Source organism: Argentina anserina, chromosome 6, assembly GCF_933775445.1.
Source record: "Argentina anserina chromosome 6, drPotAnse1.1, whole genome shotgun sequence".
In the NCBI taxonomy this organism is placed as follows: Eukaryota; Viridiplantae; Streptophyta; class Magnoliopsida; order Rosales; family Rosaceae; genus Argentina; species Argentina anserina.
In genome coordinates this window covers 30,519,060-30,535,512 of record NC_065877.1, presented here as the reverse complement: position 1 = coordinate 30,535,512, position 16,453 = coordinate 30,519,060, and the positions used below count along the sequence as shown (strand labels likewise).

Genomic DNA, 16,453 nt, shown 5'->3' with positions numbered 1-16,453 from the left:
GTAAACAAAGGTTCAAAATTATTATTATTATTATTCTTCTTCTTCATCTTATTACAACATAGTCACATAAAATAGTATGACATGAGGTATAACAGTTAGTGTGACAGCGGGTGTGATAATTAGTATGATAAGTAGTGTGAAAAATTGTGTGATATCGTTGTGACAGCGGGTGTGATAGAGGATGTAATAGGTAGTGTGATATGTGGTATGACAACGGGTTTGACAACATATGCGACATCGAGTGTGACAGATAATGTGACAGCGGGTGTGATTGATAATGTGACAGAGGTTGTGACATGTAGTGTGACAGCGGTTGTGATAGGTAGTGTAACAGAAATTGTGATAAATAGTGTGATTTTTATATATTAATGATGGGAGATAGTTACATTTTTCTAATTTGCCCAAAATTAAAACAAAATACTGAAATTATTATTATTTTTGCTTAAAAAGAAAAAAAAGATTACCAGGGTGGCAACGTGCCAAGTAATCCACAGAACATATAAATAGGCAGTGTAGTGGGATTCTATCCTCTCTATTTCCAGTATAGAAAACACGGCGCTAATACAGAGCACTCTAACCCCCAATTCCCAAACCCTAAACCGTAAATTTGCAGCTTCAGTCTCACAGCCACTCCCCTTCGTCGCCGCCGCCACTCTTTACCGGCACAGAGAGAATATCCGCCGTTGATACTGTACATACTCCTCACAAGTCACTCTTCAGATTATTCATGGTAAGTTTCTCCGCCAACAATCTCACGACCCTTACCAAGTTTCTGACTGCGGAACTAGATTCTGATTCGGTTTTCTGTTTGATCGGGTTTACAGGCTGGCCGCGGCGGAGGAAGGCAGGGCGGCGGAGCGCGGCGTTTCGACGGCGGCAGAGGCAGCAAGGCCCCGCCGTCGAGGCACTTGTGGATCGGGAACCTATTTCATAGTATCACCGAGGACGAGCTGACGCGTCACTTTCTGAACTTCGGAGACTTGGAGAGCGTGGCGTTCCTGCCTGGCCGGAGCTACGCCTTCATCAATTTCAAGAGGGAGGAGGACGCCGTCGCCGCCATGGAGGCTCTTCACGGCTTTCCGGTTGCAGGCAACGCGCTGAGGGTCGAGTTTACCAAGGCGGTTAGTTACTTTTTACTGGATGCCTTTTACTTTCTGCGTTGTAACTTTGCACTGTGTGTATGTGTGATTGTGTATGCGACTTCGTTTGTCGAAATTGAAGGCAGTTCTAGCAATCTAGTTTCGTTATCGTTGAGCTTGAGTAAGAAAAATGTTCACAACTTAATATTGTTACTGCAACAATTAAACTGATTTAATTCCATAATCCATAACAGAGATACTACTATCTATAACACTCTCATATTCCGGTCAAACCAATCAGATACAGCAAACCAGCATAATAACAAGGCTTGCATAAATAAACTTAAGCTGCCTGCTAAGCGTATGCTTTGTGCTCATGGTCTCATTCCACAATTTTCCGCAATACTGTTTCTAGCATTCAACATTAATGATTTGAAAGTGAATCTCATGCAATATAATGCAAGCCAACATCTTGTGAATCCCTTGGTTAATAAACATTTAATCACATGCTGACTTGACCTGAGCAGTGAGCAAGAGTTTTATGTATTACTTGTCTGTCTAAGAAAGATGGTAAATTTGACTAATAAGAGGAAATTAACCTTTCTTTGACTATACTTTGAAACTGTAGAAAACATAACAAGTCGGACAAATGGTGTTTGACTGCAGAACCGAAAAATGGCAGGAATGGTACTTATTATGCTTAGAATAATAGCGCCCATATTGATATCCACTGCCATCCTTTAAATAATTCAGAAAAGGAGTGCAAATCACAACCATTTTTCCTCCTTTATCGATCTTGTCGAAATAAAGTTATGTCTTTTTTTTTTTGGAAAACGATACAGTTATCTCTACTCTATGTCAAATTTGCGTGGCTTGATAGCAAGATGTCTACTTCTGGAGGCTGTTTGGATAGGTTTATACTGAAAAGTGAAAACCACAATTAGTCCAGGTCTAGGCTGGGGCTTCTTAAGTTCAAAGTAAGTGGGATTGTGGAGACACTGCTTCATGTGAACTAAAAATTGGGTATCATAATATGCATAGTACCAGAATATCAATTTGTACATATGAATTTGTGAGTGAAGTCTTTCATTTGCATCCATACCATATAAAGAGAAGGTAGTACCAGGTTCTATAATAGAAAGAACCATCCTTTGATATCAAATGTAGTCAGTAGTTCCGGGGTCTCATCTAGGGAATATTGTAAGGGTTGATTCTTTCTGTTTCTATGTTCGCATCTTAAGGAAAGGGCATATCTAGCTAGGTATTTCAATTCGTGGAGTTTTGGAGAGATGTGAAGTTATATTTTCGAGAGTTTGTAAACTATGCTTATGTAAGATGGAAATTGCTTATGTCAAACTTTCCTTTAAGAAAGTAAGATATGCTCATTGTTATTTGATTATGGAGATGTGTACATAATAATTTCCTCTGTTTTTATCTTCTCTTGGTCAACAGCTCATTAAGATGGGGCTAGTAATGATGTTTATGTTAGCATTTAACATATGCACTTTTAATTCGTCAGCTTTAAAAGCACTTGCAACACATTTCTTTAATCTCAAGAAATCAATAAAAAGAATCTGCCCACAAATAGCATAGCTCTGAACAATCGAAAAGAAAATAAATTGAATCCGCCTTCATGTCCTTATCCTTGTAAAGAAAAAAAACAACAGAACAAAAATGTGTTCCTTAAAAGAAAAGAACAATAAGCATGAACCAGAAGGAGAATGCACATTCTCGGATGTTGATTAAAACTATGAAGCAGTTCATCAGTACATCAGTATTTTCTCGAGGAATAAGCGAGACAGAAACAATTCACTATAAAGGGACATGACTTATTTTATATCTCTTTGTTCATCTCTTCAAGAAAAAAGGAGACAGTTAACTCCAAGACCCATTATGAATATCACATATCCAATCTTAGATATTGTTTACCACTTGAAATTGACCACAACTGGCAAATATTGAAAGCCCTTGAACTGCAAGCAAATCAGTATAGGTAGTCAGCTTTGTATGCAATTGCATGAAAATCATGTATACATATACAATAGCTCCAAGCATGGCCAATTATAGATAACATGCAGGCTGCAGCTAGACATAGGTGTGTTTATTTCACGAGAGAATTGGAAGAGGAGTCTTGTTTGAAGCTATTTTTACAATATTCATGATAGGTCTATGCAAGGTCCCGTGCATCTGTAAATTATGTTTATTTCTAGAATACAGCTGAGATCACAGTGCCTTGTTGGTGTTGGCTTTAATATATACCAGTCTTCAACTAATCAGTAGAATTTGGATTAATAGCATATGCATAATTTGTGCTTAAAACCATGTGATGAAAGTTGAACATTATGGTTAAATGTATAATGGATTAAAATGAAGCAGAACGAATGACAGCAGATTGCATTGGATGCAGAAATCTGACTGAGTCTCACACTTCAAACATCCTTTTATCAATTAAAGTTGTATCAACCATCAAATCATATGCATATCGTGTCAGATTGATTTGTCTATCTAATCTTTATTCCTTTGAGGGAAAGAGACTAATCTTTTATTGATAGAATTAAGTGATTAATCTGTGCCAATATGTTCACTTCATACTGCAGAATCAAAAGCAGACTAAATCTTCATAATCTTTTACTTCCAAACATAACTGAAAACAGCTTCTGAGAAAGTCGTTAGATGTCTACTATATTCGTTTTTCCCCCGAGTCACTATGATGCGTAAAGTTTTATCTATGGGAGATTAATATGAGTTGAAATCTGATACGTAACCAGCTCAGAAGTACGGCTGGAGTAATTTGAAATTTACTTCAAATTGGAAATTTTCAACTCCAGTTAAAATCTTGTTCCATTATGATATAAAAGGTCTACAGTTCTTCTTGGAGACCCTTTTTCTTGGTATCCTCAGTTAAGCATTTCTGTATTCCTCATAGTGCAACTGAAGTCTGTTTATAAAATGTCATTTCTGTTCCTGCATCCTTTCTGGTGCAGAGACTCCCACGGCATGCGAATGGTCTCTTGCCACAACCACTTAAATACTTGAGATTGCTCATCTTAATTACATTATCATATCATGTATGCATCTGTTGGCTTTCACAGTAACGTCCTACATACATATGTACTGTATGCTAGTTTTGTCGTATCTTCAGGGTTACTTTTTGACTAATGAGTCATCTAGATAATTAATCATGGTGGAGGGAAGACAAATGTTTCAAGAGTTTGAACAGACGGCAGATTAGTGCTTTATTGTTTGTACTGTAAACGTGTCTGTATACAGTATGTGACCTAGTAGACAAGCTTCCCAATTGTGGAGATGGTTTAGATCAATCAGCCCTACCTCATTTGATATAAATGGTTTGTTATTTTTCCAGTTTGTCAGTTTGACATGATTCCAGCATGGTGTCATGTATAAAATATATATCATTCAAGGATTGTGCTGTATGAGCTTGAGAACAAAAAGTGACCAAGTATATGCTTAGATTGTGGTTCAAATATTGTGTTTTTATTGATAAGATTTGATCTTTTCTTTCATATGAAATAGGTTCATCAAATGTGAATTTAAGACGGTTATACAAATTGCTGGATATTCTCACTATCCAGAGCCTGTCTTCTTCCTATATTTATGTTTATTCAGTGGCTTAGATTATCGGAATAGTCTTTTCCTTGGCTTCCTCTTGTTGGGCTTGTTTCCTTACAAGGGATCAGTGGTAGTGTATGAGAATTTTTAGGTCATTTTTCACTCTTTGTTAGTCATGCATATTCTAATATTAGTAATATCTTGGGATGTTTGAAATTTCCGCTTCTGTGTTTGTTTCTGTTTGTAGATTTAATGTTGCATTTAATGGTTAGAATAGTGGTAGGAGAAACAGGGTGAAGTTGACAACTTCGTATTGAATTTAAATGTCTTTCGTAATGAAGTTCTGCAAACGTGTGACAAACAGGGTGAAGTTGGTTATACATGATTTAGTCTTTTTTTTTAAAAAAATTTCTTCTTTAATCTTAAATATCCCTAAGACATGCATGTTTTATTATATGCTTAAGTTTATGAAATCTTCTACCCAAAAAAAAAAAAAAAGTTAACGAGATCTTGAATCACAGGATAAATCATCTGTGCCATTACGTGAAGAAGATTACTCCCAACGGCGAGAGTCAGCAGTAAGAGGTTCTCCTTTGTCACAAAGGGAGTTCAGACCACGTCAAGATACTCCTGAACAATTTCATCAAGAAAAATCCAGTATGGGTGATAAAAACACAGAGCCCAGTGAAGTACTATGGATAGGATTTCCAGCTTTATTAAAGGTGGATGAATTTATATTAAGAAAGTCTTTTGCACCATTCGGTGAAATTGAGAAGATAACTGCCTTTCCTGGTCGTAGTTATGCATTTGTTCGATTTAAGAGCATAATGTCAGCTAGCAGAGCTAAAGCGGCTCTTCAAGGAAAATTATTTGGAAACCCCCGTGTACATATTTGTTTTGCGAGGAGTGATACCAGCTCATCAAGCAGTGGAAAGAATTCAATCAATGACCCTCCATCGCCACATTTGAAGTGGAATGGTCGGTCTGGATCATCTGAGAACTGTCGCCAAGATAAAAACTTTGGGAGCTTTACGGAGGATTCTAGCATCAGATCTCCTCAGTATTTCTCAACTTTGGATTCTGGTGGTTATGAGCCCTATAGTTTAAAGAGGAAAGGGAATTTTTTGACAGGTGAGAACAATACATTTGAACAGAGGAGGCCCGGTGAAGTATCTGACCTAAGTCTTTCACAAGACATGTATGGTTACCGGGGTAGTCCTACGAGAGAAAGATATGCTCATTTACGTGAAAATCCTCAGAGATTTCCTCAAACAAATCCACTGTATGATGAAATATGGGACTTACCAGATGATGGTCATTTCTTTCATGGAGCCAAGAAATTGAAGACAGAGTCTTACATTCCTCAGAAAGAGCTTCCAGAGTATCACATGTCTGTCTATGAACAAGAAAAACATGGTTTCCCCAGATTCACCGATTTTCACCAAGCTGACATTTCCAATAGAAACTTTGAAATCCCTGAACGATTAAACAATCCAGCTCTACCTCCACTTGATAGAGGTGACCCTTGGAAAGAACATAACTTGCAGGCAGGTTCTGTTGATAGGAAAAGATATACACCTGAATCAAAGAAGTCTTTGGAACTATGGAAATGGGAAGGGACTATTGCAAAGGGAGGAACTCCTGTCTGTCGTGCGCGTTGCTTTCCTGTGGGGAAGGTTCTTGACATGATTTTGTAAGTAGCATAACTTTTCTCAAATGAGCTTTCTTTTTGTATTATTTGTGATATGGTTAAGGAAGTATTCCTCATATCAGATATCAATTGTCAAATGTTTTGGTTGCTTGATATGATTATACTATACAGAACATGAACGTCAAAAGAGCAGTTTGTTAACCTGTTCCTTGCTGCCTTGACTTTTTCTTTAATATGCCACCTTTTCTGTTCCCTTTTACATTAGTAAATGTACATTAGCTACTATGTATGTCTATATCGCTTTCGCTTTCGGTTTGTCAGTGTGTGTTCTTCTCAGGCCTTGGTGCCTTTTTCTCAATGAACTTCATCTTGTCCAAAAAAAAAAATGTATGTCTATATCTTTTCTATGTTTAGCTGCTTACTGCGTGTCACATTGCATTTAGAAGTACAACCACCCATATAGATGAGTGCTCAATAATGGTTTTCTAGTAGGTGGCTGATGCTGTACCCTAGAGGGATCATTGTTAATTAGGTTACCAAATTATATTACATATCACAATTACATCTGGTCTTATCTCAATGAGTTATATTATAATTTCTACTTTCTAATGGTATCGGATGCTATATAATTAGAAAGGTTTTCTGAATGTGGTTGATTGGCGTGGTCCAGAATCAGTTATGATTTCTTTTCATGTTTGAACTTATCCTGATGTTCCTGAGTGTCTAATTTGGGAACTTGGTTTTGCAATCTGAAGTTCCTCTAGATGAAGTATATTGTTCAGACGTTTTAGATCTAATATCATTGTTACCACTGGTTCTGTGCTGCAGGCCTGAGTTTTTAGATTGTACTGCAAGGACTGGTCTAGATATGCTTTCTGAGCATTATGATCAAGCAACCAGTGCTTGGGTTGTGTTCTTTGCCCCTGGAAGTGATGCTGATATTGGATACTACAATGAATTTATGCAATATCTTGGGGAGAAGCAGCGTGCAGCCGTTGCTAAATTAGATGACAGGACCACCTTGTTTCTTGTACCCCCATCTGAGTTCTCAGAGAAAGTGCTGAAGGTACCTGGCAAACTAAGCATCTCTGGTGTTGTTTTAAGGATAGACCAGCCTAGTTCCAGTTTCGGATCTCATCACCAGAAACATGAAAGAAATGATACTAGATTATTGTCATTCACTGGGGACCAACCATATTCAAGATTGCCAGCCCCTTCAGTATCCATGCCTCCGTTTACATCTTTGCCTGATTCAAGCAAATCAGGAGTTAGTAATCCTGGTTCAGCTCATGGTGTTGGAAATGGATATGAATTTTACAATGAGAACAGGCATGAATATCCACCTTATGAGGAAAGCCCTAGCTTTGGACCAAACTGGTCTGTTCACCACCCACAGAGTTCAGTCTCTGTTACTAGAAATAGACCGAACCAAGTGTCCACTAATGCTGTTGATCCAGCTCTTCAGGAGCAACCCTCAGTCATGCAAAGGCCCCCACAAGAGGCATTCCCTACTGGTGGAGTGCCTCATGGTAAAAACAGCCATTTTCAGGACACCCAGCCTTCAATTTCTTTAGCTGAGCCTCATAAAGCCCTGCAACCGCAGCAACTTGCCCGATTGGCATCTCTTCTCGAACAGCAGAGGCAGTCTGGGACCGTACCAAATTCATCCACTGGAGAAGATTTTAGGCACAGAAATGCAGTACATGAAACTGAGAACCTGCCAAGGACATATCAGAAATTTGCGCAGCAGAATAATCAGGTGACTTATGTTCACTCGACGTCTCAGCCTTCAGTTTCATTAGCTGAGCCTCTTGGACCGGAGCAACTTGCCCGATTGTCATCTCTTCTTGAACAGCAGAAGCAGTCTGGGAGCATTCTGAATCGATCCGCCGGAGAAGAATATAGGCACAGAAATGCAGTACATGAAACTGATAACCTACCAGGGACATACCAGAAATTTGTGCAGCAGAATAGTCAGGTGACTTCTGAGCCCTCAACATCTCAATTTGGTCAAGCTCCAGAGTTTCAGCAGCCACAACAGCAGGTATCACATGTCCCTCACACAGTTCAAAGAGATCTTCAAGCAGGGGACCAGGGTAATCAACACCAGCAAAATAGTAATACAAATGAAGGTGGTGACGGTATGGATCGCATGCAAGCCACATTACAGCTTGCAGCAGCTCTACTTCAGAAAATCCAACAAGGAAAAGGAAGTTGACAAGCGCTAGAGATATTAGTATGTTGATCTCATCTAATTGTGGGCCATTGCGGCCGATTAAGTTTTGACAGTCCGGTAGTAGAGGTGCAAGAAATTTCAGGTTTTACTCTTTGCACATAAGTTTTCCTTTTACCTGATGTGATTAGATGTAAATTTTTTAAAATTTTGATTGTTCAAGTAGATATTTCTTGGTTTCTGCCGTCCCTTTTGCATTCTTGGGCTTTCCTTTTTTTTTTTGCACTGAGTATATTCCCATCACAACAAAAAGAAATCACAATTGATACCAAAAGGAGAAAAAATGTAAATTCGCTTTTTATATATGAAGAATTCAGTACAAGGTTGTTTATTAATTACACAAGAATGATTTGAATGAATGGATGACTGACACATTGTGCGCTCACTATACATGTATACTATCATATCTTCATGAAAATTCTGTACTGATTAAATCCACGATCAGCATGAAAAATCAGATGCCATATGTAGCTATGCTAAACATAGAAGTAAGTTGATGCATCTGCAGCATTTGGCGTATCCCTACAAAGAATCGATCGGGCTTCAATTACTGATCGAGGGGGCTCAATATCTTTTTCTTGCAGAGCATTTCCTTGTAGTCTTTGCATTTGGGAAGCAAATGTATCGTCCAGTATCTGCAAACAAAACAGAGTGAAGTTAAGAAAATGCAGAACTCAATTTGGCAGTGCAGTTTCTAAGGATTCATATATCTGATGCTTACCCCGAGAGCATAATACGATCCATTGTACCACACTCGGTTTTCCTTCCTGCCTTCAAGGAATTTTAGAACAATCTGAAACAAAGGGATTGAGTCTTGTCAAGATCAAGAGACTTTAGTATAGTGAGTGTCGTGTGTAATTCACTCGTTCTTGTTTACCTGCCCCATTCTATCCCAGAATCCACGACAGATCGCGATAAATATTTGACTTGTAAAAACCTCGTGCAAGTTGGAAATTGAGTCGACAAGCTGGGAGTTCAGTGCATTCATTCTTTCACGGACCTCAGCCTCTCCATCTTCTTCCTTAGTCTCTTCTAGAATCCTTTGGAGCCTTGTATTACGGTTAGCTTGCAGCTGAAACAATGTTGTTGTGGAGTGTCAAGAGTGCTTACTATTTTAGCATAAAGTGGCCAAAAGTTTGAAAACTAAAAAAGAAAAATAAAGAAACTATTTTGTGCACCTACATTGCTAATGAGCTTCCCAACTGTTGCCTGCAGATAGGTTTTGTACTTTGTCCTTAATAAAACCGTGATTCCATTCATCTGCTCACCGAATTGTGCCTTCTTGCTTTCTCCCATGACAGGCAAATAGGAGGCCCAAGACTTTAAGATGTCCTCTACTTTACAGTGTAGGACATCAAGAATTCTCTTCATGGTGTTTAAAAATTTCCCGAGCTGATGAACAGACACATTGGTAAGAATAAACTATTACTAATATGAAATTCTAACGTATGTATCTGTGAGTGTGTGTTTAACTAGAAGGAGTAGATTCTAGCATTCTGATACCATGTTTAGGCCCCCTGTAGGAATACTGAACTCACCTGATTAGGCACAGAATAGATTGTAACTGATTGCCTCCTTGTGAGCTTCTGGACCTGTGTGTTAAGCCTCTTTTGGATAGTATCTTTTAAGGGAGTCAAGATATCATTGTATTGCTTCTCCAGTGCTTTTATGATTGCCCTTTCCACATTTGCAACGGCCTTAAACAATCCAACAATAGTAGACATGAGGATTTAACAACGATAAACGATTGAGTTCCAAGCTCGTGGAATATTCTTTAGGGCTGAGATGAGAACTCACATTTTCCAAAATCAAGGAGTATTGAGGCCATCGATTGATAACCACTTCATATTGAATGAGATTCTCTCTGATTTTTTCATACATTTCCTCCGCAAATGGTGAGGTAGAATGATTTGTTGAAACTCCAGACCACGGCACCTGCAACATTATTCAGACATCTAGTTGGTTAAAGCTGACACAGTTCCAGAATGATGCATTTCCGGCCCCATAAATTGATTGAGATTGTGAATGTTGAATGCGAGTCGTGTGCATGTCATATTTAAACAGTACCTTTTCTGCCTTGCAAAGGTCAAGCAAGTTGAGTTGCATATCTTCTACCCAGAGCATTATATAATTGTCAAACAGATTCTTCGAGTCCACACCACCCTGCACTGGACTGAAAGAAACAAACCACTGAATCAGAAAGCAATCATAATTATAGGAAAGAACGCAATTTTCTGGCTGCAATCTGAACTCAACTGTATGCTAACACAAATTTCACTCACAGACCTGATATCCCAAGATTCAAGGTTCCTTTCAAAATCGGCAATTGCAACTAGAAGCTCATTTACATGTGGCTGTGGACCAGATGGGGGCAAGGCAGCAAGAAATGCTCGAAGCCTATTGCACAACTCTGTGCTGTAAATGGCAGCTGTGATATTCGAGAGATCAATTGAACTGGAAATAGGGTAAACTTTGTTAGAAAATATATGAAGTCATTTTTAGTAGAGGGTTGTTGGGGAGATATACATGTATCAAAAATAACCATAATGTTAAAGAATGAGTCAGCATTAGATGAGAAAAGAAGAGTCAGCACCTGGGGAGTACATTCTCGTTGTGAATCTTGATGTCTGCCTGAATTTCTTTCTGTATATTTGTACACAAGTTCTTCATTTTCAAATATGCAGTGGAGATTGATATAGAATCCATAAGGAAACCTTCAGAGTTATTTGACACAAACTCATCAGTCTCAAGCATGTGCTTCCGGTATCTTTTTTTAGCTGCCATCTGTTAGAATATACATTTCTTAGACTTCAATTTGTCAAGAGTAGGCAATCAAAATGCAGTGCAAAGTAACCCAAGAAGCCTGCCTTTATGAGGGTTTGGGCAGGAAGTCATCTACAGACTCTTGAAAAAAGCTAGAGTCTGTTTTCAACTGTTTGCTTCCAATATATCAAGTATGCAAAGATTTTAGTGATAACTTGTTTTTATTCTCTATTTCACCAAAGATAAGAGGGCGAGTAGCATTATCTTCTACTAAATTCCAAGTCATGATGAACTACTTGTGCAAATTCTGATTATTATCTACTCTAGGTTATAATTATTATCTACAGACTCTTGAAAAAAGCTAAAGTCTGTTTTCAACTGTTTGCTTCCAATATATCAAGTATGCAAAGATTTTAGTGATAACTTGTTTTTATTCTCTATTTCACCAAAGATAAGAAGGCGAGTAGCATTATCTTCTACTAAATTCCAAGTCATGATGAACTACTTGTGCAAATTCTGATTATTATCTACTCTAGGTTATAATTATTTGAGGGTAAGAAACTAAGATATCCAAATTCATCCCATTATTCATACATTTACGAGTTCACTTACAGAAACATAAGGAGATCATATCAATATAGAATTTTCATGTACCTACCTGCAGATAGTTTTGCAGCATAGTCTGTGCATCCACAGTAAGGATATCATGAAGGAGAGTGTATACTTGTACTGCAGGAGCTAGAGCTGGTGCTGCAAACTCTGGAGTTGGACCAAACAAGTCTGCTAACCCAGAAGGAGAGCCTTCATCCAGTGACTTATAGTTTTCGAAAACACTAGCCAAAAGACTTTCAATTTGGGTTTCACAATCTAAAAGTATACTTTTCTGCAAGAAACCAAGATCACAGCCCAAAAGACAAAAATTAAGATCCATTTTCACAGAAATGAATGAAAACGAATGGTGATTTTAGCGTACATTTGACTAATTATTGCAAAAAAAAATAGATATATGAATATAAGTCAATGTACTATGTGTAAACTAGGTGTAAGTGTTTATTGTTAGAGCCCTCCCTACCTCCTGCCTTGTCAAACATTTTTCACTCCTGGCCTTTATTATAGGTACAAGCAATTCATTCACAAGCTCCAAACAATCTTTTGTTGGAGTGGCGACATCCATGACATGTGAAAGATATCTACAAAGAAAACAGAGGGCAGTGAGTATATTATGTCATCACAAAGAGTAGCATGATAATGCCATTTCTTTGTTTCTCTGACCATAATGCTGCTACATCAATAATGATGTTCACTGAAGTTTGACAAAAGGTACCTCAACTTCGTGTACGACTTGGAAACTTCATAATAGTCTGCAAATTCCTCCAATAACCACTTCCATGGTCCATGCACCCTCAAGTTTCGGGAATGAAACTTTTGCGCTCGCATAGCAGCCTCTAACAAAAGATCATAGGCTAGAGTCTCCGCAACTGGTCCACTCTATAATGTCCCAAATAGTACACGTGAGAGCCTATATAGCTTAGACAAAAGAATTGCTATCTTGCTACCTACACCTTCTCATGCTTCCACTAATGATCACATCAAAATAGCAATCGATAATCTTGGATTGAAACGGTAAGAAATAAAACCTTAATATGATTAGCTTCATCATTTGTTATTGTACTACCAACACAAAGCTGAATTTTCCCAATACATTCTTGATCATCATGATGTAAAGGCCACCACCGAACTTTATCACCCTGCAATTTCAAGAAAATAATATCAAATAACATGTCAATGGTAGAAGATTATGGCTCCTCTAGAAAAGTTTGACAGTGATGATAAGAGAAGAATGCATACAGTGTTTTCTATCAAGGAGGAAATAGGAATTCTGGTTCGACCTTGGACCGATTTCTTCATGTCTTGAACTTCCACTAGAAGAGAATCCGCTTGACTCTCTGGGAAACTGAAACATAAATTTATGTGTGATTCCTTTGCATAATATGATTTGTCAATCATGTAAGTATGTGATCTCTGCAGGGGCTGACCTACAATTTGGGTAGTATCCTTAACTAGGCACGGGAACTTCAGGTAGGAATCAAGAGGAGATACGGGACACAATAATTCTATATCAAATGATTAAGAAAAGAAGAGAACGAAGGCCTAGAAATCAATCTCTTCCCAATGTGTATAAAGAAACTTACAAGACATGGTAATCCCCGCTTCTGGGGCGCAAGCAGATTGCTGCACTTGGCTCCACTACAGAATCCTCAGTGGTGCTATTGAGTTGGAATATGCATGACAGTGACTCTGCAAGCCCAATTCAGTAATTAAAAATCTCTATTGGTACATGAAAGATCATATAACTTTTTTATTAATGTCAGTATGACACACAGGACAGGCAATGAATAAATTCAACACAAAGATATGTATTTGTACTTATCATAATAAATAATAATAAAACCGTAGGATTCTAATGCAATGAGTAAATGACAGTTTTAGATTAAGCCCTAATACCAATTTAACTTGAGTAGAACATGAGAGGTTCGGTAACAGCACATACCTTCAGTTGTAACTACTAATGAGGAGGACTTTAAGGAGCTTATGCTGGTCTTTACTAGTGATGAAACATGTCGGACATATTCAGCCCCTGCTTGCATATACATTGAACCTCGCTGTGAAAATGTGCTCTTCAGTTTCCTTCTTGGTATTACTCGAAGCTTCTTCACTGCCATCATTCCAAGACTAGATTACATTACAAATGCATGATATATGGTTTATAACATTTACAATTGCACTGCATATGAAATGTCATCATCAAACATGCTACAATATAAGCCTGCCATCAGTTTTAAGAGACGGTTGAGAATATCTTTCATAATTTTTGGATTCCAAAACAGTGGTAATTAAATCAGGTAATTTTATTAGGAGAAAAAGAATCTTGAAATTCAAATTTAGTGGCAATGAACCTCTTGATATGAAAAGTAAATCTTAGTCCATTCTCAATAGTCAACTTTTAGATTGAGTTATTTAGAGCATACCTTCCACTCTTATCTTTCCGACCACCTTCTTTGCCCTCGGATGGGAAGTTTGTTCTGCATTCCTACTAGTCTTTGCGTCTAGTGGTTGCATACCTCGGGATTGCAGCAAGAAGGTGTTTAGTCTGTTAAATTAAGAGTGTAAAGCCAAAATGTTACTTCAAAGAGGAGAACCAGGCTTGAAACTGAAAAGATATCTAATATCAAGAGGAGATGACCAACCCAAAGGCGTTCCGAAGAGCTAGGCACTCATCACGGAGAAAATCGGGTGCCTCGGTGCAGCCTCTTGCCCATGCTTGTAGGCATAAGCGTGTACATGCCTCATGTGCAACCAAAGTTTGCCAGGCATATTGACCACTGCAATGATTCAATTAATATGCCATATAACTAAATGTATAAAAACTGTTACCAAATTCAATAATAGAAAAACTAATATTACCTATCTATTACTACATTGTACATGCCCTCTCATAATGAAATCTGACTTCTTAAGAAATTTTATTAAACATTGGGTATACCTGGTACAATAGTGCGATGAGTGGTCCAACCGGCTGGCTTGCACAGAAGGGATATTTGTCTCTCCAGCTATGCTTTCATTGACTCTGCAGAACATTAATGTCAGACAATTTTATAAGCCTAATTAGCCTATAACAATCAAAAACCCAACGTAGAAAACAATTCAATACTCCATACCTGTCATCAAGTTCAAAAGCTTTCACAGAACTAGTACCGACATCTGCTACACCTTCTACACTCTCACCATAACACACTTCCTCCCTTGTCGGGCAAGTCCAATTTTCATTCCCATTGCATTCCCTTGATTCACTCTCAACCTCAAAGCCCTTCTCATCACTTGCAATCTCGAAAATGGGAGGCGCACTTGGTGTTCCCAAGTCCGAAGAATCTCTAAGCATCCCACATTCATCACCACTTGGGGTAGTCCCCTACACAACAACCCCACCAACACAAAATTCAACATCCACAAATAAACACAATATCATAAAAGCAAAGCAACCAACACAACATTTGAGTTAGTCTCCTAGAAACCAAGACAACACTCAAAATCACATTCAAACACAGCACAATGAAACCAAAAGCATCAATCCTTACAATGGCATTTCGAAGATGAACTCTTCTAAGAAGCTGATTGGCAGTTGAAGGTGTATAAGTTTTGGGTGGACACCTCTGCTTAAACCCAACCTCACTCTCAGTAAACCTTCTAGGAACCTCAACTCTTAAACCCTCCATCATAAACCCTCTATTCAATCCATACCTACCCTTCTCACCAAACCTACTCATCTCCTCCTCTTCTTCTTCTTCTTCACACCACTCCATCTGAGCTTTCGATTCCTCATCTGAGCAATTAGCTCCCGAACACTCCTCGAAGACCGAATCCACGCTCTCTTCATCGTCTTCGTCGACGTCCATGTCGCTGCTCAGGCACGACGAAGCCGCCGCCGGAATGTGAGGTGCGAGCAGACCGGAGTGGAACTTGAGTGGAGGAAGAGCATTGTTGGAGCTGAAGAGTAATGGGGACTTGGGGAAATGATCGGAGGTGAGCTTCTCGGTGAGCGGTGATCGGATTCTTGGCGGCGCCGGAGGCAGTTGCTCCGGTGGGTCTAGATCTGAACCCTGGAAAAAAGTAGAAAGAGTAAAATTGGAGATAAAAATGGAAACTTGGAGTGGGGTTAGGAAAATGAGGGGTTGAATTGAATTGGGTTTACCTGTTTGATCCACTTGATTGCGTTTTCGTCGAGACCTTCTGTGAACATTTTGGATGAATTTAGGGTTTTTGAGATTGAGAAATTTCAAGATTGAAGATTTATCAGTGTTTGGTGAATTGGGTCTGAGAGATTTGAAGTGTGAAGAGACGAAAAGTAATGGAGATCAGTGGAGGAGAGAGAGAGAGAGAGAGAGAGAGAGAGAGAGAGAGAGAGAGAAGAAGAAGAAGAAGAAGAAGATAGGAGCGTAGCTGGAGGTGATGGTGGTCTGTAACGGCTACTTTGACCTTTTTGTATTATTTTTTTGCTTTTGCAAAACCTTTTTTTTAATTGATTTACAATAATTTGAAATGACCTTCTATTCATACCTCATATAATAGTTTGGACTTTGAAACTCCCTCTTTTTCCAA

The 16,453-nt window shown here is 38.5% G+C and overlaps 2 protein-coding genes across 2 annotated transcripts; one reads left to right on the top strand and one right to left on the bottom strand.

The window, feature by feature from the left end:
• Positions 1 to 553: 553 nt before the first annotated feature.
• LOC126797812 (flowering time control protein FPA) lies at positions 554 to 8,712 on the top strand. Its single transcript, XM_050524539.1, has 4 exons — positions 554 to 730; positions 825 to 1,121; positions 5,171 to 6,342; positions 7,129 to 8,712. The coding sequence occupies exons 1-4, from the start codon at positions 728 to 730 to the stop codon at positions 8,516 to 8,518; spliced, it is 2,862 nt and encodes a 953-aa protein (XP_050380496.1). The 5' UTR covers positions 554 to 727; the 3' UTR covers positions 8,519 to 8,712.
• A 122-nt stretch (positions 8,713 to 8,834) lies between these two features.
• LOC126799126 (uncharacterized) lies at positions 8,835 to 16,195 on the bottom strand. Its single transcript, XM_050526250.1, has 22 exons — positions 16,047 to 16,195; positions 15,433 to 15,954; positions 15,016 to 15,266; positions 14,841 to 14,924; positions 14,545 to 14,679; positions 14,326 to 14,447; positions 13,848 to 14,012; positions 13,489 to 13,594; positions 13,145 to 13,250; positions 12,934 to 13,044; positions 12,621 to 12,784; positions 12,369 to 12,486; positions 11,955 to 12,179; positions 11,127 to 11,317; positions 10,820 to 10,987; positions 10,601 to 10,706; positions 10,331 to 10,468; positions 10,072 to 10,230; positions 9,716 to 9,925; positions 9,411 to 9,605; positions 9,255 to 9,326; positions 8,835 to 9,168 (listed from the first exon to the last, which is right to left on the bottom strand). Exons 1-22 carry the CDS (start codon positions 16,092 to 16,094, stop codon positions 9,010 to 9,012), a joined length of 3,555 nt encoding a protein of 1,184 aa, XP_050382207.1. The 5' UTR covers positions 16,095 to 16,195; the 3' UTR covers positions 8,835 to 9,009.
• Between the last annotated feature and the right edge of the window lie 258 nt (positions 16,196 to 16,453).

What these genes read in the sequence shown, in the direction of transcription:
- LOC126799126 (XM_050526250.1), bottom strand. Translation starts at nt 16,094, where the DNA reads ATGTTCACAGAAGGTCTCGACGAAAACGCAATCAAGTGGATCAAACAG. An exon ending in GCTCTTCGGAACGCCTTTGG is followed by an intron (nt 14,448 to 14,544) that starts GTTGGTCATCTC and finishes TTAATTTAACAG; the next exon opens with ACTAAACACCTTCTTGCTGC. An exon ending in ACCTTTGCAAGGCAGAAAAG is followed by an intron (nt 10,469 to 10,600) that starts GTACTGTTTAAA and finishes ATAATGTTGCAG; the next exon opens with GTGCCGTGGTCTGGAGTTTC.
- LOC126797812 (XM_050524539.1), top strand. An exon ending in GGGTCGAGTTTACCAAGGCG is followed by an intron (nt 1,122 to 5,170) that starts GTTAGTTACTTT and finishes CTTGAATCACAG; the next exon opens with GATAAATCATCTGTGCCATT. An exon ending in AAGGTTCTTGACATGATTTT is followed by an intron (nt 6,343 to 7,128) that starts GTAAGTAGCATA and finishes TCTGTGCTGCAG; the next exon opens with GCCTGAGTTTTTAGATTGTA.